The sequence below is a fragment of the Taudactylus pleione genome, unplaced genomic scaffold, assembly GCF_031769625.1.
Source record: "Taudactylus pleione unplaced genomic scaffold, aTauple2 ptg001288l, whole genome shotgun sequence".
Taxonomy (NCBI): Eukaryota; Metazoa; Chordata; class Amphibia; order Anura; family Myobatrachidae; genus Taudactylus; species Taudactylus pleione.
In genome coordinates this window covers 650,794-675,589 of record NW_028285688.1, presented here as the reverse complement: position 1 = coordinate 675,589, position 24,796 = coordinate 650,794, and the positions used below count along the sequence as shown (strand labels likewise).

Sequence of the window (24,796 nt, the reverse complement as noted above, 5' to 3'; positions counted from 1 at the left end):
TGTAGTGGAGATTTCTAGAAAAGTGAAAGGTTATGAATAGACTAGAAAGACAAAGGCCCTCATTCAGAGCCGTACGCTCTGAGCAGAGCGCACGCTCTGAATGAGGGCCGGGCTCCATGAAAATGGAGCGTCCTCCTGGACGCTCGTATAGCTGTGGGTCACCACCCACAGGCTATACGAGCGTGCATTGTGATGGCCGCGATGGTCGTGACCATCGCGACCATCGAAATTGCGAGCCGGAGCCTGCGGTTGAGGTTTTCAACCGCAAGCTCCGGAGTGATTTTGGCTCTATCAGAGCCAAAATCACTCCCACTGACATCACTAGTGATGTCAGTGGGCCGGCTTCTGACGGGAGGCGTTCCCGTGGGAACGCCCCCGTCAGGGAGGCACGCCCACCAAAGGGGGCGTGCTGTCAATCAACATTGACAACACGCCCCCTTTGATCGGACACAACGAGCGAAGGACTTTCCTTCGCTCGTCGCGTCTGGCGCATGCGCACGACGGAGCTCCCTCCGTCGTGCGCATGCTCAGTCCATAACATCGACCCACTTGCGAGCGGACAGCCGCTCGCGAGTGGGTCTGAATCAGGCCCAAAGACCACTGGGGAATGGCGAGAGCACTATAGAGAAAACGTGGAGCTGAAGGATATGGGGGCATGTTTATTAATTATGAAGTCCTAAACCCTATAATTATACATTTTTATCACCGCTATGCACGGCAATAAGAAATTATGTACCGGACGAATATATTAATATACATACTCGGACAGAGGCTCTGAAAGGAGCCCTCCCTGCAATGTGTAAAAAGTGAAATGATCCCTAATGCCATTAATTCACTTCTATATCTGGACACCGCAGCACCACTGCGCATGTGCAGTCTGCTGACCGTGTTTGTGCGGGGCAATCTCTGCGGCTAGTGCCATCTAAAAATGGGGTTAGCTGCCGGGGCCAAACTCCAGATAGCCTAGCAGCCCCCACAGAAACCTATGGGAACTGATTCTGCTGTCGGAAATGGAGGGACAATGGCACCGAGCTGGCACTGCAGAGCAGCAAAAATCACAGGGAAAATGGCTGCAGCCATTTTCCCTGTTACCCACGCATGTGCAGAAAAGAGGTCTCCGGGAATAGGGCGCCATTTTCTCGGAGACCCGTGCATGTGCAGTAGATTCTGGCATTAAGCCAGAATTTACTGTGCTCAGTGCACTGTCAGACAGGAGGGGCCCTAAACAGAAGGTGCATCTGGGCCCCCTCTCTTAAAAAGCCCCTGCCACCGCTGCTACTTGCAGCGATCCGGCCCCCGATAATGACTAGGCCCCTAATTTTGAAAACATGGAGAAGACTCTCCTTTTTCTCTGCGAAAATAATAGAATCCCGGTACACAGTGGGTCTCAACCTCAACCCTCGCGTTTTCCCAGCAGGTCATGTTTGGGAGATGTCTGTCTGTGGAAGCAGATGGGATAATTACTGACCCAGCAAATAGATTAACTTTGTGCATGATTAAAGAAATTCACAAAACATGATCTGTTGGTGGTACTTGGGGACTGGAGTTAGTAAGAACTCCGGCAGTAGAATATTTAGGTTGTCGTAAGTACTAAAATTGTTGCAAACAATTGTTGCAAACTAATATTAATGTTACTTTATAACTCACATATTATATTAGCCAACGCTTTCATATGCATATCATTACATGTGTAATAATATGAGGTATGTAGCTTTATGCATTTTTGTCATTTTACAGATTTCATTCATATTATTTAACATATACAAATTGATTTTTGGCTAGCTGTAAAATGTAGTGTTCATTTTGTAATGCCTGTATTATTTTCTTAAAAATGTTTGTTTAACAAAGAAATTAAATATTGCTGAGGAGGGAGGAAAAAAACAATAAAAATAGTTCATTATGTTATAATGAAATGGATGACAAAATCTAATTATACTTAATTTGACACCACATGTTGTACTTAAAACTTATTTTGAGTGTACAGATGTGCCCAGTTACATTGTGGCTGACCGCGCCTGAAACGTGCATATGCATCACGCCATGCGATTCTCCGTGCCTGCATCCGCTATGGTACGCTATGGCATGCACTGCGATCGCACCATGCATTCCCATGGAGGCGCGTGTCCGAAAGCAGTGCGCGTATCTGCTCGTGGGCACGCCTCTCACGCTATGTGTGACGCGATTTGCCACGCCAGCGGCAAGTATGTAGCTGTGCATATCCGTACTGTCCCTTTATCATATAAACCCAAGATCTGGAACATAAGTGACAACTTTTTTTCCAGCCAGCTCTGGGAGATCCTCGGGGGCGGATGTCCAGGTGGGTGCTGCGGCACAGAGAACTGCATCATCGCAACCCATTGCAAAATAAAAGTACCGATTTATGGCTTTACGATGAAGGGAGAGGGAGAATGATGATACAATTCACCTAGAATCACGTCATCGAGCTCACCTCACTGTGGCTGATCCGAAACTAGGGTGACTAACCTATAGAATGGGCATATATTATCATTTTAGACCCATGGTGTGTTTATGTTTCTTTCTTACCTTCTTTTGGTTGTTCCTTTTTTGTGATCTTTAAATCCTCTTTATCTGACTCTTTCTCTCCATTAGCCTCTTTCTTTGGCTTTACCAGAGTCAATCCTTTCTTCTGGAGGTCCGTCTCTTGTTTTCCATTATTCAATTCCTTTTTTTTTGTTTTTCGCTCAGTAACATTTACCACTGGTGTTTTCTTTAATCTCTGGACCTTATTAGCTGTAGCATTACCATGCACTGTTGTATTAGGCACCACGGCTGGTTTGGATGTTGTCCTTGCAATATCCGCTTTGACCTTCAGCAGCTTTGTGTCCTTTTTCATTTCCTTGTTTCTTTGGTCTATTGCTTCTGCTTCATTGACCTTTGACGATGAGCCAAGTGGTGCCTGTTTTGTTTCTGAAGTATAATAAAACTTTATTGCAGCCATACAGATTTGCTCACAATCATATATACATATGTGGACAGGGTCAGACTGGGCCACAGGTGTACAGGGGAAATCCCCAGTGGGCCTCATAGCCTGCAGGCCTTATACATCCCTTAAAGGGTCAGTAACTTGGTGGAGCAGGATCATGGATTCACTTGGGTGCTTGGTTTATATTTGTGGAATCTACACCAAAATGAGCCCTTCTGCAATCAAAGTGGGTGGTCCTGATGTCTTGACACACCACAGTCCCCTCCTTTATAAAGGAGCCCTCTGTGGTGACTGGGTCCTTTCAACCCAGTCTGACACTGTATGTGGATACATGGTAATGCTGTCATTTGTAAGCCAATAAATTAATACTATTGATTTCCTTAATTCTATCACAGTCAAATGGAAGGAAATCTCTTAACCTACAGTATGCAATTAATTTGCCATACAATAAAAAAATTATTATCTGGCAGATCTATTAATTCGTTTTTTTGCCAGAAAATCACTAATAGATTTAACTTGAACATGGACTCAATATTACATGGAACCAACTTGTGTTTTTAATAGAAGGACATAAGGGGCAATTCCTCTAAGTCCAGAAGGACAGGGCTCTCCACCACTTGACTTGAGAGGCACCAAAAATTTGGCAAACGTGCCTGTCCATATCTGTAACATATCTTGTGAGAAAAGCTAAACTAAGATATACTTAATTTTGGGATAACTGTAAGTTACCCTTTATGTTTTTGTGTGCAGAAGGCTTTAGTCCAGGAATGTCCAACCTGATACACTTAGGGGGCTGCATTGGGCAGTCCTCTAACCTTCAGGAGGGATGCACATTACTTCTAATCTCACAATAAGTTAAACCAATGAATTACTCAAAGAAAGATACATTTATAAGCAGGTATTTTAAACAAGCTTTACAATCTATAACAAATATGACAATAAATCAATAAGGAGCTAGAAGGCTACAGGACCGTTTTGGGAGGACTGCCTATTGCCTCAATGGTATACAGTAGGTCTAAAAGTACTGTATGTAGATTGACTGATGGGTATGTAAAGGAAGGGCATGTTGCATAGGTCTGATGATCATGTGAGAAGGTCTGATGGGTATGTAAGGAGCATGTGGGCATATAAGAGGAGTATGGTAAGGTCCTATGGCCAAGAGTACCTCCTGAAGGCATGTGAGTATGTTGTATGGGCTATAATGGGCATGTAATGGGGTCTTATGGGGGAATTGGTATGCAATGCCGGCAGCTGTTTAGCCGCCGGATCAAATACCGACAGCGACAGCCCCGCGGGTCGAAATCCCGACAGCTGAATGTAAGTACCTTAACCCTCCCCTCTCCCCCTCTAACCCTAACCCTCCCTTAGGGGTGCCTAACCCTAACCTAACCCTAGTGCCTAACCCTAACCTCCCCCGTTAGTGCCTAAACCTAACCCCCCCTCCCTGCACCCTAACCCTCCTGGGGGGGCACCTGACCCTAACCCGCCCCTAGTGGTGCCTAAACCTAACCCTACCCTAACCTTAAGTCCCCTCGGGGGTCCCTAAACCTAACCCTCCTCCCCACCGCGGCTAGACGCTAAGACACCCAGCTTACCTTCGTTCGGTATACCGGGTGTCGGGATTCCATAGTGGGGCTAATGATAGGCGTCGGGATTTCGATGCCTATCTTTAGTCCCATGTCGGGATGTAAGTGTCGGGATATCGGCGGCCGGGATAGCGCCCACCGGTATCCTGACTGCATCCCCTTATGGGCATATGGGGAGGTCTAATGGGTATGTAAGTAGCATGTGGTCAGTTCTGATTGGCTGCAAGGTGCATGTGGGGAGGTTAGGGGGGCATATTAGGAGATCTGATAGCATGTGGGGATGTCTGAGACAGAGGCAGAACTATGGGAGACAATGGAGGCGCCAGCACTGAAGAGGCACCACCTCCATTGCCCACAATATATTCACTCCACTTAGGGCTGTAAATATGTACCCAGAGTGTACCGTCACGGACGCCCAATACATGGCACCTCTTCCCGGCACCTGAGAAGCTACCATAACCATATACTAGTGTCAGACCATCAGATGCTGCTTCTGCCTATCTATAATCTGTCCCTGCTCATTGATGTTACTGTTCCTCAGCAGCTTCTCATTCCAGTCTGACACTGGCGCCACACACCCCCTCCTCACCCACAACTCCCCGTCCCCCCTCCTCCCTGGTGGCAGCTCTAGCTCTAGCTGTGCAGCGGGCCCGAGCATAAGGGATATCTGATTTACATGCTATTATTTGGATTTTAGTCTCTGATTGGTTGGTCATCCCCGAGTACAGTATCAGTTATTCTTTGTCTGACTGACACATTTTAAAAGATCCAAAAGTGGGGATAATTATTTCAATTGTTATTCTGTGAGGAGACCAGGAAAACTTGAATTGTTAGGATGCCCTGAGGACTGTGGTTGGAAAACACTGGTCTATACTGTGGTTGGTGACACCCTGTCTGGAAGAAGTAGACCAACCACCATCCCAACCCTAAGCAACCACATACTGTATGTTTAATTTAATGGATAAATTAGTAAGTCAATGGCTAGTGAATGATACCTGATTTTCTTGTCACCTTTAGATGTTCTCACAGTAGAAGGCAAGACAATACAGATCACCCTCTGCTATTGTAGATTTTGTGTTGGATTTATTTCCACTTGAATAAAATGAGTACATGCTGTACCTGCAAATAGTGGATTAACTACCAAATTTTTAGAAGGTGTCTCAGTCCTATGCTTCACTGCTAAACTTACTGATCCGCTACAGCGTAAGCTATATCCAACAAGCTGCATGTGTAGGAATCTGATAGTGTCCTGAAATACATCCCTACCTTCTATCCTCAGTGGCTGTCAGAATGCTGATTAGTACATTGATAGGCAGCCTCACAGTCTAGTCCCTATGTATCTGGGCTTTTATTGAACGCCAATTAATAACTTAATAAATAAAGAACCATTGCTGCCCAGAACACTGATTACAGCTCTAGACAGACTGCCATAAATCACTCACCTGTCTTCACACAGATTGGGCAGCATCCGTTTGGGGGTGTTTGTAACTTTCCATCAGGGCAAGTAACATCCTCACAGTCCAGAGGTTCGCATAGCTGCTTTCCTTGCTCACAAACGCATATGGTACATTGGCGAGGGGACCAGGCTGCTCCATGGTACATGATCATTCCGTTCACCAAGCATTGCTCTTTTCCTAGTAAATAAGTAATCATTAGAGATGGAAAGCAGATTCCATTAAGACTTTAAGAAGGTCCAGGGTTGTCTATACATCTTGAATCTACTTATCCCCCATATGTAGAACCATGAGAACAGTGGTGGCTGATATAGACTAGTTGGCTCATTAAGGGCCTTATTTATCAATGAGTTTTTTATCCTTTGTAAGTTGCACCCTCCGCCCTGGCACACCTGATGTCACGCAGCAAGTGCCGGAGCTGTGCTGGGAGCAGGATTATGGCTGCTCTTTAGGCACTGAACATGGTAGATAAAGGTGGTGAGGTGCCTTCCAGGGTGCCATTGGGATAACCTTATGCACTGGGCACACCCCTCGTTACGGCCCTGGACCTTATAGAATGATGTTGTGTTTTTTTCAGTGGGTTCCAGGCATTTATAGATACAATTCTGGTGTGTTGCCACTGTTTTTTAAATATAATTTGTGATCATTTTAAAAACGAATGTAACATGTCTTTTCCCACACATCCCACCATGAGCGATTTCATGTACAACCAGGAACATGCCTTGGTCTATCCTGGCCGGTTACTGCTTTATCCAGCCAAGTTGCTTTCAATAATGTAAATTTCATTGAATGACTTTTTGATCTTCATCTCTGCATTGAGGACTGGTAGATTTACTAAAGCTCCTAACTAGCAAAAATGGAGGTGTTGCCGACAGCAACCAGTCAGATTCTAGCTATTATTTTCTAGACTGTACAATATAAATGATAGCTACAATCTGATTGGTTGCTACATGCCACACCTCCACTATTCCTTATTAAAAGCTATAGTACAATAATTCTTTAGTAATGGCGCTCAGCTACGTTGACAGGGGCGGATTGGTCATTGAATTCACCGGGAAGAACCCCGGTGGGCCGGCACCAGTGGGGCCGCCTGTCATCCTGCCTGTGTGACTTTTTGTCCTGCTCTGGTGGCCGTCCTGACATGCCGGAGACAATCCGCGGCCAATATGGGGTGGCCCTTCCCTAAGAACTTGCTTGACAGGCAGCCCTCCGGCGCCTGTCACAACATGCAGAGCGGCCCGCAGAGGATCTCACATCGCGAGATGAGGGCCGGCTTCTCTTGTCTTGCGAGAGAGTCAGAGAGCCTTTGCCTGAGGGTTTGCACAGCGCGCCACATGCTTCAAGCAGGAGCCACCGTTCCGAACATATAGAGAAACCTCTTGCTCCTCCTCAGGTACTGGGGATCGAGAGAGTGGCGAGGAGATCATGGGGGGGGGAGGCACCTGGGGAGAGCACCCCTAGAGAGGAGCGCTTGTACCAGGAAGTGAAGAGTGTGGCAGTGGGAAGGGGCACTGTGGGGGTGGGGGGCAGTACAGATTGATTCCCGGGATCAATGTACATACAGTAGTACTAAACAGTGAGATTATATGGGATATGTAAGCCAGGGGCAGCCGGGGAAAGAGAGAGCAGCCTGGAGTGCAGAGAGGCAGAATTTTGGAGGAGAGGGAAGGAATCAGAGAGAAGATGGGGCAAGAGAACAGGGGGAATGAGGCAGGAGGGCAGGAATGGATGTGCGCTTGTATATGGAAATATAATAATTGGGAAATAGGTGGAATGAGGAAAGTGCTGCAAAATTGAATGTGTTAGAAGTAAAGGTTGACCATTTAATTTGGAAGAGGGCAATTAGGGTAAGTAGATCAAGTGCGAATAACGTATTGTTGAGACAGAAACAGATAAAGAAATGCAAACTGCAGGGCTGATAGGTGCAATGATGGGAAATTGGCAAGTCAGGCAGGAAGTAGTCTGCATGGGTCACCATGAAGGGATCTACATGGGGAGGGGGTGTACAAGGGAGCATAGTGTGGGGGTTATAAAGGGAGCAAAATGCTCGGAAGTGGCACAGGGGAATTGCGTAGGCGGGAGGGCAACTGCATGAAGAAGAACGGTGTTGGGGCTGTCATGCAGAAGGGAGGGGGCTGAGTATGGGGAAAAAGGGTTTAAACATTTACACAGGGGTAGAAGTGTATTGGTGCAAGCACAAAATTAATTAATGGGATGATTAATATGGGAAAGGTAAAGTTAGAGAGCTCAAAAGATGAGGAAGAACAGATATCATACATTAAAAAAATGGTACTGTAATATGTAAAGAAAGGAACAACTTGGAATATTGAGGTAATAGTGTAAATAAGCACATGTGTATGTTGCACTAAACAGAGCTGTGAGTAAGCATGGGGATGGCAAGGGAGACGTGAGTATGAGCAAAAGGAGGATAGCGAGAGAGGAGAGATTCACATGAAAGAGAGATAGTAGCATCACTGAGATGAGAGGGAAAGAAGAATGGAAATGGTGAGAAAGAAGGGAGGGTAATCTAGAAGAAGGAGAGAGAGAGAAATAGGTAGATAGGATGGTAAGAGTGAACAGGAGAGAGGTGAATGGGTATAGAGGAGAGTAATTGGGAACAGGAGAGAGAGCTGTGTTCTCCCCAGAATTTTTTTCCAGCAGGGTGGCATCCAAAAGTAGCCGGGTGGGGGCTTTCGCAATTATGCGCGCGCCGGAAAAAGGGGTATCTCCCTTACCAATCCAGCCCGACAGGTCTCAGGCTGCTTCCCCACTGGCTCTCAGTCAAATTATGCCCATTATGCAGTGCCCCCAGGTTTAATAGTGTCCCTTATGCAGTGCCCCCAGACTGGTCCTGGCCCCAGCCCAGCACTTACCTTTACTTGCTGGCCGCTCCCGCTGCCTCGCTCTGACTGGATCTAACTAGATCCAGCAGGCACGCGGGGCAGGCTCCTCACGTCGCGGGTGATGTCATGACGTCACCCGCGCAGTGCATCACTGGGAACGCTGGCCTCTGAAGCGATCGGAGGCTTCTATAGGAACAGGAGAGAGAGAGGAATGAGTAGATAGGAGAGTAATCGGGAACAGGAGAGAGAGGTATGAGTAGATAGGAGGGTAATCGGGAACAGGAGAGAGAGGAATGAGTAGATAGGAGGGTAATCGGGAACAGGAGAGAGAGGAATGAGTAGATAGGAGAGTAATCGGGAACAGGAGAGAGAGGAATGAGTAGATAGGAGAGTAATCGGGAACAGGAGAGAGAGGAATGAGTAGATAGGAGGGTAATCGGGAACAGGAGAGAGAGGAATGAGTAGATAGGAGGGTAATCGGGAACAGGAGAGAGAGGAATGAGTAGATAGGAGAGTAATCGGGAACAGGAGAGAGAGGAATGAGTAGATAGGAGAGTAATCGGGAACAGGAGAGAGAGGAATGAGTAGATAGGAGGGTAATCGGGAACAGGAGAGAGAGGAATGAGTAGATAGGAGAGTAATCGGGAACAGGAGAGAGAGGAATGAGTAGATAGGAGAGTAATCGGGAACAGGAGAGAGAGAAATGAGTAGATAGGAGAGTAATCGGGAACAGGAGAAAGAGGAATGAGTAGATAGGAGGGTAATCGGGAACAGGAGAGAGAGGAATGAGTAGATAGGAGAGTAATCGGGAACAGGAGAGAGAGGAATGAGTAGATAGGAGAGTAATCGGGAACAGGAGAGAGAGGAATGAGTAGATAGGAGAGTAATCGGGAACAGGAGAGAGGAATGAGTAGATAGGAGAGTAATCGGGAACAGGAGAGAGAGGAATGAGTAGATAGGAGAGTAATCGGGAACAGGAGAGAGGAATGAGTAGATAGGAGAGTAATCGGGAACAGGAGAGGAATGGCATTACATACCGATTCTGTTTAATGTACTGTACATTTAATGTTTATGTATGTATACAGTATGTTTTATACCCCAGTGGCTGCATTCCTATTTGCACAACTCCAAGGCCACAAAACGCCTCCCACACCCCAATTGTGTGATAGGAATAAACAGCTTCTGTCGGTAATTGATTAGTTGTTTGTATGCATATTTGTCCCAACCACAGCAGAAGTACAGATACTCTTAAAATTAGAAATAAAAATTAATTGTAATTGGCAAACTACTGATAGGGTTTTAAAGAGAAGCCTTTATTTCCTGTAGTGTTGTGGCTGTAGGAATAAGCTTACATGGCCTGACAGTTGGGCCTGCTGTCAGTCCTATCTACCTACACAAACCACTGTGGCTGCTTCTCTGTTCAAATTCAGAAAATAAGTTTATGTTTAGGAGAGTGGAGATATGCTATTGTATTTCAAATGATTGAATGGGTACATTTGTGAAGGTGGGCCATTTTAGTGTGAGTCCTCCGAGACTTTTCTTCACCTCACGTAATGCAAAAACACAATTATAATGTAATGTTGTGATATAGTTTGGTTTTCCCAAAGCACTTTAATATGCGAATATATCTAAACTGTGCCTTTTAAAAGGTGCAAAACTATACAAAGCACTTGAATGACATCCGCCAGACCGGAAATCGCAATCCCAATTGTACAAATAAGAGGCATTTGGTTTGGGGCAATGTATTCAGCAGTGGCTTCTGAAACCACATAGCAAACCATCATTTATTACTAAATATAATGTAAAAGAGAAGGCTCGGCTCTTACAGACCAGCATGCTTTTTGAGCTATTTTAACAGTCAGAACTGATTTTTTTCAAATAATTCAAAAGAAAAAGTTCCCACCCTTATATTCATTGAGATCCAGCCTACTCTGCTTCATAGCTGACTAAAGGTGCCCACACACATACCGACTTGCTCCCAATCAGCCGATGTACATGATTTCCCCTGAACTCTCCCCAGGCAGTCGTGGTCACGATTTGGAGTTAAAATGTCCAATCTGACTTAAGATCTATCTTGTAGCCAGTTCATTGTAACCCAGATTGGCTAATCTGCCCTACAGCACGGCAGATCTGAAGATGCGAGGTACGACGAGCAGGGATGAGCATCGGCATCGTGATCAAGAGTAGAAACTCACGATTTGGCCTTTTTTTACATAATCTGTCACAATTCGTCTAAATCGGCCAAATTGGATGAAAAGTCGGTATGTGTGTGGGCACCTTAACTGCTCCGACACACATATGGTGCATACACACTGTCGGATTTTTCTTCAGATCTGAATGATAACGATTTTAAAAATCGTTCAATCGTTCATATCTGAAGGAAAATCTGACATGCTTGAATGATGAACGATGCGCGTTCCAGCTTATCAGATAACGATATCTGACATCTGATGTGTTTGCAGTCAGACTTGGACGATTCCATTCATTTTAATGCAGTCAAAAATCGTTCAAATCTTTGGTAAAATCGTTCATCTGACAGATCTGACCGTGTGTATGCTCCAATAGTCTTCTTTTTGTCTGTGCATGTGTCTGAGTAGCACCATTAATATATTTTTAATTCCTCAGTTCTATCTTTATATTTAAAATGCTTTCCCGCCTGCTGGTTAGGATTTTTCATGAGGTATGCGTAGATACTGCACACATTATGAACATTTGTGGAATGTTTTGGAATGCTTACAGGTGTTAAAGATTGTAAAATTACTTGCTGCTTTAGCCTTACCTTTAATTGAATGTCTTGAGGTATAGTGATGTACTAATCCCGCCTACTTTGGTGTTGCCACCACCCACCTGAGGCCACTTTCAAAATATTTTCCAGGGCCACTTTTAGTTCCCAATCCGCCCCTGGCTATGTATGCATCTACATTCCTCTGGTTTGGTGTTATCCACTTGTTGATTGAACTGACTTGGGCTTAGTGAATTGGCTGATGCATAAATAACTTTTTATTGTACATGAAAGGATTTAAAATAAATTTAAATTAATGGTAAATACCAAACTAGACGTTGTGACCATTAACAGAATGTTAATGTAAAAATAGCTGCCATGCAATTGCTTCATATGCATTTACAGGTCACTAATTCACTATATTATTTTCCTCTGTCTCTTTGTTTTTGTTGTTCATATGTAATGTCAGACAGACAAAGGGGTCTATTCATGATGTTAATTATCGTGTTCCCTGATAATTAACATTATAATTCGATGCTGCCGCCGGAGCAATTCATCATTGCTCAAGCAAAGTGTATCATCTTTTCACTGCTCCTTTGGGAGCAGTGATGCTAGTGCACAGATGCTAGTGTGCACCTACAGGTCACGCATGCGCACAAGAGTACCAACGTCCGGTGGAAGGATCCGAAAGGATCTCTTTTCACAACCCATCCCAACGTGACCGATTTCATGTACATCCAGGAACATGCCTTCCTCTCTCCTGGCCGGTTACTGCTTTGGTAGATTTGTTAAAGCTTCTGAAAAACAAAACGGAGGTGTTGCCAACAGCAACCACTCAGATTATAGCTATCATTTTGTAGACTGTACAATATAAATGATAGCTACAATCCGTAGGGAAGGAGTGGGTTGCGATACACAAGGGAGAGCACTCGCCACCTGAAGATGGCGAATGCTCCCGCACTCAAGCTCCGAAATGTAATATTTTCGGAGCTTTATGAATTACGTCTCCATACTAGTGTATGGGGACAGAGGAAGCAGGCAGGAAGCCGACGGTTGGAATCCCGACCGCCGGCTTCCCGACTGTCTAATCCCGGCAAGGGTTAAATGACAGGCGTCGAAATCCTGACGCCTGTCATTTTACCTACACCGGGAGCCCGATGTTTGGCATCCCGATCGAAGGTAAGCCGGGCACCGAGCGCGGACAGCCGCTTTAGGTTAGGGTCTCCCGGGGGGGGATTTAGGATTAGCCACCCCCCCGGTAGAGTTAGGTTTAGGCTAGGGGAAGGGGGGTTAGGGTTAGGCACCCCAGGGGGGAGGGTGGGGTTAGGCACCCCTCCGGGAGACTTAGGTTTAGGCAGCAGGGAAGGGGGGGTTAGGTTTAAGCACTTAGAGGGGGGATTAGGGTTAGGCACTGGGGGGGGAGTAAGGGTTAGGCACCCCTAAGGGAGGGTTAGGGGTGTAAATCATACCGATCCAGGGGACAGTGGGCCATCCCACCAGAGGAAGGTAAGCAGGAGATACCTGTGATACTAGTGTATGGGGACAGCGGGCCATTCCGGGAGAGGAAGGTAAGCAGGAGATATATGTGATACTAGTGTATGGGGACAGCGGGACATTTCACGAGAGAAAGGTAAGTAGGAGATATCTGTGATACTAGTGTATGGGGACAGTGGGACATTCCACGAGAGGAAGGTAAGCAGGAGATATCTGTGATACTAGTGTATGGGGACAGCAGGCAATTCCGGGACAGGAAGGTAAGTAGGAGATATCTGTGATACTAGTGTATGGGGACAGCGGGACATTCCGCCAGGGGAAGGTAAGCAGGAGATATCTAGGATACTAGTGTATGGGGACAGCGGGCCATTCCACGAGAGAAAGGTAAGTAGGAGATATCTGTGATACTAGTGTATGGGGACAGTGGGCCATTCTGGGACAGGAAGGTAAGCAGGAGATATCTGTGATACTAGTGTATGGGGACAGTGGGCCATTCCGCCAGAGGAAGGTAAGTAGGCGATATCTGTGATATCTCCTGCTTTACCTTCTTGATAAATGGCTTGAACACAATTTTTTCAACTGCTTTTGTAAAAATTAAGTGATGATGAATAGGGCCCTTAGGAATAAAACATTGGCTATTCCTATCCAATCACTTAAAGGTTGCTGCTGTATTATCCACTCTTAAGGGTCCATGACCACCTCATATACCCATGACAAACCCATCTTGTGAGTACAACACACTGGGAAATGGGAGGTCTTGACTATATGTAAAAGTGATAACAATCATTTGAACCACCCACCATCAACTTTTCTTCCTCGATCATCTTCTACATTGGTTTTGCATTTTGTGTCTGGATTTATATTATAGCTGGTATGAAGATGGCACATTTAATGGTGGCGGTATCCCGGCAGCCGGCTTCCCGACTGCTTTATCCCATCGTGGGATAAATGACCGGCATCTATATCTAGACACCGCTCATATCCCCGACGCCGGGAGACTGGAGCCCGGCATCCCGATCGAAGGGATGCCGGGTGCAGCGAGCGGACAGCCGCAGGGGGGAGGGTTAGGTTTAGGGCACCGGGGGGGGACTTAGGGTTAGGCACCTCCCCGGGAGGGTTAGGGTGAGGCTAGGGGGAGGGAGGGTTAGGGTTAGGCACTCCCGAGGGGGGATTTAGGGTTAGGCACTCCCCTGGGCGACTTAGGTTTAGACAGTGGGGAAGGGGGGGTTAGGGTTAGGCACTTAGAGGAGGGATTAGGGTTAGGCACTTAGAGGAGGGATTAGGGTTAGGCACAGGGGGGGAGGTTAGGGTTAGGCACCCCTAAGGAGGGTTAGGGTTAGGGGGGTTAGGTTAGATTAGTTCATACTTACCTCACCACGATCGGGATTTCCAGCGCTGTCGGGCTTCCGCTGCCGGGCTCTGCTGTTTTGTCGGGTTGCCGCTGCCAGGATTCGAACTCCCGGCCATGCGGCAGCCGGCATATCATACCGATTCCCTCCCATAAGCTCCTCAAAATTACAAAGGTATATAACGCAGCTATTAATACTCTAATAATATAAATAATACACGTGGTGAAGGCTCTATTAAAAGGTGGCTCAGCTTAAAAATATTTTTTTGTTGTCCAATGATAATCATCAAGTCGGGTACTATTGTTTGTTGTAGCATTTGATTCCAGACACTTAAAATAAAATTTATGCCTGAAATCATCTGGTAAAACCCCAGAAACACAGTTACTGTAGCTTGATAGATACAGTAAGTTGTAAATAGTTAACCTTCAATCGCAACATGTTATCATGGAAACAATCCCTGCAGTACACCGTTTATTTCCAAGATTACAAAGGTAGCTAAGGAAGGCCAGTAATTAACAAATTATATGCCAGGTTACAGGAGTGAGTCTGTATGTTTCCGATGTTTCAGCATGCAATTTCTGGCACAATTTCTGGCACCCATTATAATGATTTCCTTGTCGAGTTACTGATTCTTCTTGAGGCCCCTGCTCTGCTCTTCTCTGTCATAAACAGACACTAACAGAAACACTGCCTTGAATAAAATGTTTTGTTGTCATGGAAATTGCTTTGATTAAATTATACAGTGTTGTTCCTATTTTCTCAATCATTCTTTTTATGGCTCACATTTACAGGCTGATTTTACTAAGCCATGTAATAGAAATTGCTATTCACACGATTCAGTGAATTTTCCTATGTTAATTTACCATTATGTAAATTCTATGGAGAAAGAACAGGCTAGCACAGTAGGAGATCATTGGAATGAAAACCCACTATAATAAAACATAAAAAGAAACTTGATAATTGGGCAATTGTAAAGTCCCATTTTACAAAGCTATTCTGCATGTAACTGTTTCACTACACAGCTGTTTGGATGCTCCTTATACGTATCTAGGCTTGCCTTTCCGAGACATTTGTGTATTCTGGGAATCATCAGAGCATACTGGATATGTAAGAATACAAGAACAAAATAAAAAACTAAAAACACACATTAACAGTACAACAATCACCTCTTTTCTTTCTGGGTCATCACTCTTTCCCACAGGCTTTACATTGTAAATTGATTCAAATTGCAGACTTGTTTCCTGAAAAATATTTACAGTGTCCCATTCCATTTGAGCACTCTCATAACTTAAATCCTACCCCCGCTCAACATTTCCCATAACTTAACTGCCACCCCCGCTTAACATTTAACTTAACTTAACTGCCACCCCCGCTCAACATCTCCCATAAGTTAACTGACACCCCCTGCTCAACATCTCCCATAACTCAACTGACACCCCCTGCTCAACATCTCCCATAACTCAGCTCCCATCCCCACGGAACATCTCCCATAAACTAACTGCCACCCTACCTATGGTCAATCCTCACTGCTTTCAGGCACAGTAAACTGGATATAGACACCAATGTTGCTTCTTGCCTTTGGCAAAATACTCCCACAGTTGGTGAGTTTATAAGCACACTTATTTTGACATAATTCCCCACTCTACCTACACCTTATATCACAACCACTGACCTTTTAAGCTTATTTCTTTTTTAAATGTTCTCCCACTGCTATTACTATCTTGCAAACAAAATAATTTAAGTAATCACTTTATAAATAAAACTAATTTTAATTTACAGAGAAAAATACAAAGAAATCTAATTAAATGTAATAAACCATATAAATTAAAATTATTTTCTATTCTGCTGTGAATTATTCTCCATTGATAGCAGGTTTCTGACAGAAAATATAGGATAACGCTTGTTCTAGGTAAAGACACATTGATGCTGTATAAGTACCTTTAAACGGGCAACGGATATCTCAGCAGTTGACGTGAATGTGGTAGTTTAGTGAAAGTGAAACGTGTTGATAAGTCTGGTTAATGTTTGCACGCACTGTAATGCTCTTATTTAAGTGAATGAATGATAGTGAAGTGTTTTATCTTTGCAAAAACTGTACAATGCACAACTTCAATCTTAATTAAGTGCTTAATTTAGAGATGTACGAAAACCCGATGGTTTACGTACATCTACGAAGGTGTGAAATCTATGCATGTGCAGATCTCGTTCTGCGAGGTCGCTCGAAGCGTGTGCTGGGATGCAGTGGGAGATTGCTCGTGGTTGCTAAGCAGCAGTCACAGCAATCTCCTATGCCTGAGGGGGGGAGCGATCACACTGATCGTGTCCTCCCCCTGGCTTTGCGCCGAGGGGCTCACAGCTGCGTGGCGCTGCAAAAGTATGTTTGATTGTTTTTTAAGGGCGCGTGGCCACATCTCCCGCGATTAGGCCACGACCTCTCTCTCTACGCCCCTGTGCGCACCGCAGAACAAATGCACACACAACCTGACAGCTGCCTTTGTAATAGATTTCATACATTCAATTCTAAAAAAATAAAACATGTAACGTTGATATTACTGAAAACCAGTGCAACCTCTTCATACAGCCCCCAAAGCAATAAAAATGTCATAAAGCAAGCATCAGGTTCTGCATACACATAAAACAGCCTTAGCAAAGCTAACACTTCTGCCCCCTCTGTATCATTAACTAGTGGAATTGTAGTCCACGCGCTTCCGTCTGTCACACTAATACCCCTTTTCCACTAGCTCCAATAACCCGGGTTATTTTGCTGTGTGAAAGGTCATGGTTGAAAGGTTTCAATGAGGGTTCAATGCGTGTTCAAGGGTTCAATGCGTGTTCAACCCGGCTCATGAAGCCGTGTGAACAGGTAACCCGGGTCTCGTTCTCTGCATAGGAAGAGCCGGCGCTTGGAGATGCGATAATCTCCAAATGCCGGCTCATCACGTGACGCCGATGGCATCATCGACCCGGCATTAGTGCCGGGTCAGGCCACCTGTCTGACAGAGGTCTCAGCCGGGAGGCACCTAGGATGGGCGCATTGACATAATCCCGGGTGCGATCCGGCAATCTAGTGAAAAAGTGGTATTATTCAGCTTATTATAAATGCTTCCTGATCTAGCACTCAACAGACTATTGCCGGCATATTCGAAGATTGAGTTTCATCTGTAAATATAATCGTGAGGTTGAATTGTAAAAATCTCCAGCTTTACTTTTGAAGGAAATATTTGTAATGACATTGACGTGACCGCCTTAGCTTAGTAATCAGGAGCATCTGAAAACAATATTATATAGTGGAAGGGAGGAAGCTGAATAATTATCACTTGCTGCAGTACCGCTGAGACTTGCTCTGTTAACACTTTCCTTGCGAACAAAAATAAGTTCTAGGGAAATGGTAAAAAATTCCCCTAAAATATCACTAAAATTCAACTGAAGCTATCTTGAAGACGGCATTTAAAGTCTATTGTGCACGTTTAGGCTTTGCTATATGTTTTATGTCAGAGTTTCCCAAAGAACGCCATTACAGTTCAGGTCTTAAGGATTTCCAAACTTGAGTCCAGATGACTAAATCAAATTGACTGAGGTTCTAATTAAGTCACCTGTGCTCAAGCATGAATATCCTAAAAACCAGGACTGTAATAGCATAGTATGTTTGCTAAATTTAGCAGTGGTTACACAAGTGCAAACAGGAGGCTTATAGTCTAACACTGTATCTAGATACACAATTTGCAATAAACTAAAGCAACTAATCAGGTTCTTGCTTTTAACATAGATGCCCAAAGCTTTTCTATATATAATCCACAGACCTCAGCATAGGTAGGGAGGAGGGCTCCAAACTTCAAGTAGGGTTTTTCCTATGAGAGTAAAGTAAATGACAGGAACTAGGTGAATGAAATGTTTCCCAGCAAGTAAATGATTGCCATATTTTAACCCACCAAATGCCCAAAATTCCCCAACCCAACAAAGAACCGCCATTCTCCAACCCAGCAAATGCCCACTATTTTTTAACATAGAAAATGACCAACATTTTCCTACCCAAGAAATGCCCACTTTTCTCCAGCCCAGCAAATGCCCACCAAACCTGTACCCAGCAAGTGGCCACCATTCTCCATTCAAGAAAAATAGCCACCATTCTACAATCCAGCAAATGACCACCATTCCCCAATTCAGCAAACGACCACCACTCTCTTTACTCATCAAATTACCACCATTCTCATACCCAGCAAATGTCCACCCTTCTCCAACCAAGCAAATGATCACCACTATCCTACCGACCAAATGTGCACAATTTTCCAACCCATCAAATAACCACCTTTCTTCAGTCCAGCATATGACTGCCATTCTCTAAACCATCCAATCACAACTATTCTTCAACCCACAAAATAACCAACATTCTCCAACCCAGCAAATGCCTACCAGTCTCCAACCCAGCAAATGCCCACTATTCTGCAACCCAGCAAATGTCCACTATTCTTCAACAAAGAAATTACCACCATTTTCCTACTGAACAATTGCCAATCCATGCAAATGCTCTCCCTTCCGTCTCCAACCCAGTTAATGCCCACCATTCTCCAATCAAGTAAATACCCACCATTCTCCAACCCAGCAAATGACCATCATTTTTATACCCAGCAAAGGACTGCCATTCCCCAACCCAGCAAAAGACCACCATTCCCCTACCCAGCAAATGACTACCATTCTCCAATCCAGCAAATACCCGCCATGCTCTAACACACCAAATTCCCACCCTTAAGCAACCCATCAAAATAACCACTATTCACAAGCCCAGCAAATGCTCAAAATGCTCTCTGTCTTTCGCTCTTCCAGCCACTGCCCTCAGCTGCGACAGCAGCCAGCCCAGTGTGTATTGTCAGTTTGTTAAGTTGTGAATACAAAACATGAGGAGAGAGCCAGTCGGCAACTCAGAGCTACAAGCAAGCCAGTGCAGCCACACAAATAAAAAAATCAGAAACCATTGGGGAAACATAGGAGGAGAAACATAGTTATGGTGAGGAATCAGTGGGTCCTCATCATCACAGGGTTAAACATCGGCCATTGAAACCACCTGACCGATGGTTCAGATGAAACATCAATTTATTCCCATTCCTACCTGCTGGTTAACATACAGCAGCATAGGCAAATGCAAGGGGGGTTTCCGTCTGCCTGGAAACCCCCCTCCCCAGCCCACACCATGACCACAATAGAAATAGTAATATAATAGATTGTTACTAGTGCTGCATGTTCTTCTCAGTATCGCAAATTAAATACTTAGCACCACCTGTGGATCTTTTAACATCTATCAGCCAGTAATAAATAACCTGTGCACCAACTAGAAGATCTGGAAAACAAGCACTGTTAAGCTGCATACACACGTAAAGATTTTCTGTCCAACCATCCAACTAGTTGATTGGTTGGAATGAAAATCTGGTAACGTATGGGAGTAACTGATTATCAGCAATTTGCTCCTAAATGGCAGAAAACAGATGAAAATGGTCGGTCAGACAAGTTTGTTAAATGTTTGATCTAAACAATTTGTTCATACAACAGTTTTTGTCCATTTTCCGGCATTTGGGAGCAAATTGCTGATTGTCATTTGCTTTCATACGTTACCAGATTTTCATTCCAACCAATCAACTAGTTGGATGGTTGGACAGAAAATCTTTACGTATGTATGCAGCTTTAGAGATGCGCTGCTATAGAGCCCAATATGTACATATACAGCATGTCCAGGCCAGTGCTAGGTTCTTCTGCTGCTCTTCCAGTCTCCCAGACTTGCTCCAATAGTCTGGAATGGTGCTCACATCTAAAATAAATACATTCAGCTCAGGCAGGATGGCCTACTGGCGCATCTAATGGCTTACTGTGATCACTGGTCCTTTATATGCTGGAATTATTACACACAATACACTTTGTATGACGCTTATTAAAGCTGGATAAGTACTAATTCTGACCTCTTCATTGACAGGCCACACTCGCTCTAAAAGTAAGCATTTGGAAACCCCCCTCTGGAAATCCTGCGTTTGCCACTGAGCAGGTAGAGAGCTCTATAGGCTTGATTCAGAGTAGTACACTATATGTCGATGTTTTCCCAATGGAGCGATTTTTTTGCCACTGCGCATGAGCTTGAGTCGCACTGTGCATGCGTCAAAGTACATTACCGTAGTTGCACGCTGCAAGTCTTTATTTGCAGTGTGATTGACAGGCAGGGAGCTTTTGGGGGAAGCAACGGGGAGTGTCTCGACCGTTTCGTGGGCATCACATCCTGCATCTGCGATCAGGAAACATGGCTCGGGCATCTCTATTTTGGCAGCTATTCAGAGTGACCATAATAGTTGATATTTGTCTGATCTGTGTCTGATGCTGCGTATGTGTACGCAGTTGAGGACACCTGCGGTGGCTCCGGTGGGCGTCTCGGTACAAGCCCCAGCGGCTGTTCCATTTCCAGTATATTTTCACAAATCCTCAGATGCAAAAAATGTAGCTGAGGCAGCAATAGCGTACAACTCTAAATCTATTTGCGCTAAGTTTATATTGTGAGTAGTGGGTAGCACTGGGGAAGGGGGTTTCTCCTGTGCTACAGGTCCTTCATCAGTGGTCAAGATGATTGCTTGTCCATAACATGGTAATTTTCACAACACAAATAACTGTTCATGACACAATAAGCCGTTGCAACACATAGTTTTAAAATCATTGCTTTAGGTGCATGGTGGACATTAAACAGGTCAGGCATAATTATGTTGGGTACCGTACAAGACCTGAAAACACACTACTACTTCTATTTATACTATCAGTCGTAAAACATTATGAAACCTTCTATAGAGGAGAAGTGGAGATGTTGGTGCCCACAGCAGAAGATTAGCTTCCGGCAGCTATGATGTATCGGAATGCGGTTAACTTACCGCCATCCGGAATGCCGGCTGTCGGAATCCCAACGCTGAAAGTCCGACCTGGTATCTGGAAGTCCGATAGGCATCTAAATCCCAACACCTATCTTTAGCCAGACACCAGAATCCCGACAGCCGGCATCCAAAACGAAGGTAAGCGGGGACTGTTAACTGTTATCCCAGGGGAGGGGAAGGTTAGGTTTTGGCACCCCCGGGGGACTTAAGGTTAGGCACCCTCCAGGAAGGACTAGGCATTGGGTGAAGGGTTAGGAACCACTGGTGGGAGGTTAGGATTAGGCACCCCCCAGGGAAGGTTAGGTATAGTGTGCAGGAAAGGGGGTTTGGGTTAGACACTAGGGTTAGGCACCACCTGGGGGAGGTTAGAGTTAGGCACGGCTAAGGGAGGGTTAGGGTTAGGGGGGAGAGGGGCGGGTTACCAGACCCAGTCAGGATCTCCACTGTTCGAGCTTACGGCGTCGGTATTATGTCCGCCGGGAACACATCCGTCGGCATTACATACCGATTCCCATTTATCTAGTACATTCTATTAAATGATAGCTAGCATCCATTTGGTTACTTTTGGCAACATCGCCTCTTGTCCTCTTTCGAAGGTTTCACAAAATCTCCCCCATATAACAAATTCCACCTGGAACACAGAGCTCTGATCCTGATGGAGTTAACTTGGTCTAAGTCACATACTGTTATAAATAAAACAAAAAAAAGCATTTACATCAATTATTTGCCTCAAACTATTGTGTACTAAGTAACATGTAAACATGCAGGAAAATATGACTCTCGTGCTTTATACAGCACAGAAACAGGCTCCCTCCCGTTCTCCAGATGCTGCTGAAACACAGCTTCAATTATATTTCCCCAGTCAGTTGTGGGTTATGCTGGGTACACACCTGGCCGATGGATCAGCTGGCCGGCCGGCCCACAGACCAATTTGATCTGTATGCAGGTGACCACAGGAACAGGTAGTGACGTCATTGTCAGCGGTCCCTGCGGACTTCATATGGGTCAGTCGGTCATCCATGCATGATATAGAAAATAAAGACATAGCGTATCTGCCGTGCTGCACGGCTGACGATATATCTGTGAACGACATCATTCACAGATGTATCAGGTGTACACAGAGGATGGTGGTTGGAACAATATATCGTTCGTCGGCTGTACGAACGATATATCACCCAGTGTGTACCCAGCATTAGCACAAAATGTTGGGAGCTGATCTTCAGGAACAGCTGTAAATGTAAAAACTGTCTAAACTGGGAGTAGACAAGTACACTAGAGAGGATTTATCTGTTAAATCATTTCAAATGTTACATAAATACAGAACACGTGGCTGCTTGTTTGTACTGTAGTAACTAGTAAAACATATGGGGTCTTTTTTTATTCTTATATGAAACAAAATACTACTATGTGCCTAAATGTGCTGTAACCTATAGAAACCAATCAAATGTTTGCTTTCATTTTCAAATCTCAACAAGAAAAATGGCATCTAGAATCTGATTAGTTTTTGTCAATTAAGTTCCTTATCATTTATTTTTGGTCCCGTGTTTCCAGCTACACCATGTCACCACATCCCCAAGATGTGAAATAGATTGTAAGTTATATTTTATTACTCTGTTTAAAAAAATTATGGTGGAACTTCTTTTTCTAAGGCAGTTAAATCTTAAAAGTAAAATATGCTCTATTAATGAGTAAGGCTTATTTTTCTATTTGTTTGTAATGTTCTGCTAAACTTGCAGACATACAATACTCTGCACATGGGATGTAATTACAGGATTTCTAAATAATATCTACACATATTGCTTGGTTGGCTGAGGTAATATAAACTGTGAGCAATACATGTCATGGACCTGGCTCCCTACGGGTCGATATTCAGCAAACGTTTATAGTCTGGCTCTAGCAAAAGATAACTTTGAATCCAAAAATGCTAGACTGGTTTGTAGACTTGGATAACAATAAATGGACCGCGCTTAACTCCTAATTGGTATGGTTAGCTGCGGACACAAAGGAGAGATTCCCACTCTCCTAATTCTGATCTGACTACATACAATAGAGTCTGCGCTCAACCAGTAGGTGTTGGATAGTAATGCTATAATGAAAAAATAGTAAGATAAATGAGAATGAACTGATGCTCGAGGGCAGGAGTGATGTGTAAAGGGTTTATTGTGGGTTGTAGACTTACTAATGCTTCTAAAACAGACAAGTGGAGGTGTTGCCCCTAGCAACCAATAAGATTATGCTTATAATTTTATAGAATGCAATACAGAAATGTTAGCTTCAATCTGGTTGGTTGTTATGGGCAACACATCCACATTACATTTTTAGAAGCTTTAGTAAAACTACCCCAAGGACTAGTTTATTCCACAATATCAGTGCACAAAATGCATGTGATTGGCCGTAGATTAAAACTTGTTGATGCATGTCCATTTTATATGCTTTGCAGATTTTTAGTGTATATTAATATGACCACATAAAGCTAACAACGTACCTGCAACTAAGGGACTGCCAAATCCCGGCCCAGTCACTTTCCTCTGCCTGGATGGGTTTCGCTTAAGAACTTTCTGAGTTGCAGGTAAATGTTTGACATCCACAACATTAGCGTTGCCAGTCTTTTGGGCCATCTGTTGCAGGCCCGTGCTGTTCATTTTCCCCTGAGACTTTTGGGCCCAGCCAGTATACGCCAAAATGCTCCAGACCGATGCAACGAACAGCAGCTTCATGTTGACTAACTTTCCTCCTAAATCCCTAAGGTTGAAACAAACTGAAATCTTGGTATTTGCTTCTTTGAGCTGCAACGTAACTGCAAGAATTTCTCAAAGTTCAACCCAAGTCTTTCCAAGATGAAATACCCAAGAGGGTTTAAGTCAAACACAAGGTGAACTGCTGCCTCGCTCCCCTTCACCGAATTTATTTTCTGTTCAAACAAACACTTCCATCAGTTGTGATTTCCCTTCAAGTTTGGGTGGAAGAGAGCTTGGGATATTTTCTCTACGGTTTTAAAGTATTGGATGAATAAGACCAACGTTTTTATCGAGCTCAAACTCATGAGAGATTGGATGCATACCAATAGTAGTCAGTGCTTTGAATATAAAGCAACCAAACAGCGTCGTACAGTTAGGTCTGCGGCCTAGTCTCCATGAATAGAGCCTCTGTGTGTTCATAAGCAACGCGCAAAAAGGAAGCGGGAGGGGGGGAGAGAGAAAAATTACTCAGGTTATACACTGCAGCCTTTTGTGTTATTTCCTGTATAGAGCTGTAGAGCAGACAGAGTTTGGGACTATACGAAGACAGGATACATTGCATAGATACCTATGTAACATTCAGACAAATGTATGTATTTATGTAATCCCACCACTAAAAGCTTCAGAGTGATGTTCATTTAGGTACATTATAATGTGTCTATAAGCCCTGATTAAATAAGTTGGAGAATTAGTGAACGCATTAGCACAAAAGTACATAACGGCTGCTGAAACTCAGTAGGGTGTCAGTGGGTACAAAATCACTGAAGAAAGCT

At 44.3% G+C, this 24,796-nt stretch overlaps 1 protein-coding gene across 1 annotated transcript in view; it reads right to left on the bottom strand.

Moving 5' to 3' along the window:
* Positions 1–24,387, bottom strand: part of LOC148443376 (extracellular matrix protein 2-like) — a 101,226-nt gene extending 76,839 nt beyond the window's left edge. The window contains exons 1-3 of the mRNA XM_088462902.1: positions 23,771–24,387; positions 5,973–6,164; positions 2,545–2,928 (exon numbers count right to left, since the gene is read on the bottom strand). Coding sequence (XP_088319028.1) covers positions 2,545–2,928; positions 5,973–6,164; positions 23,771–24,002 — 808 coding nt within the window. The 5' untranslated portion in view covers positions 24,003–24,387. The remainder of the gene's footprint in view (positions 1–2,544; positions 2,929–5,972; positions 6,165–23,770) is intronic.
* Between the last annotated feature and the right edge of the window lie 409 nt (positions 24,388–24,796).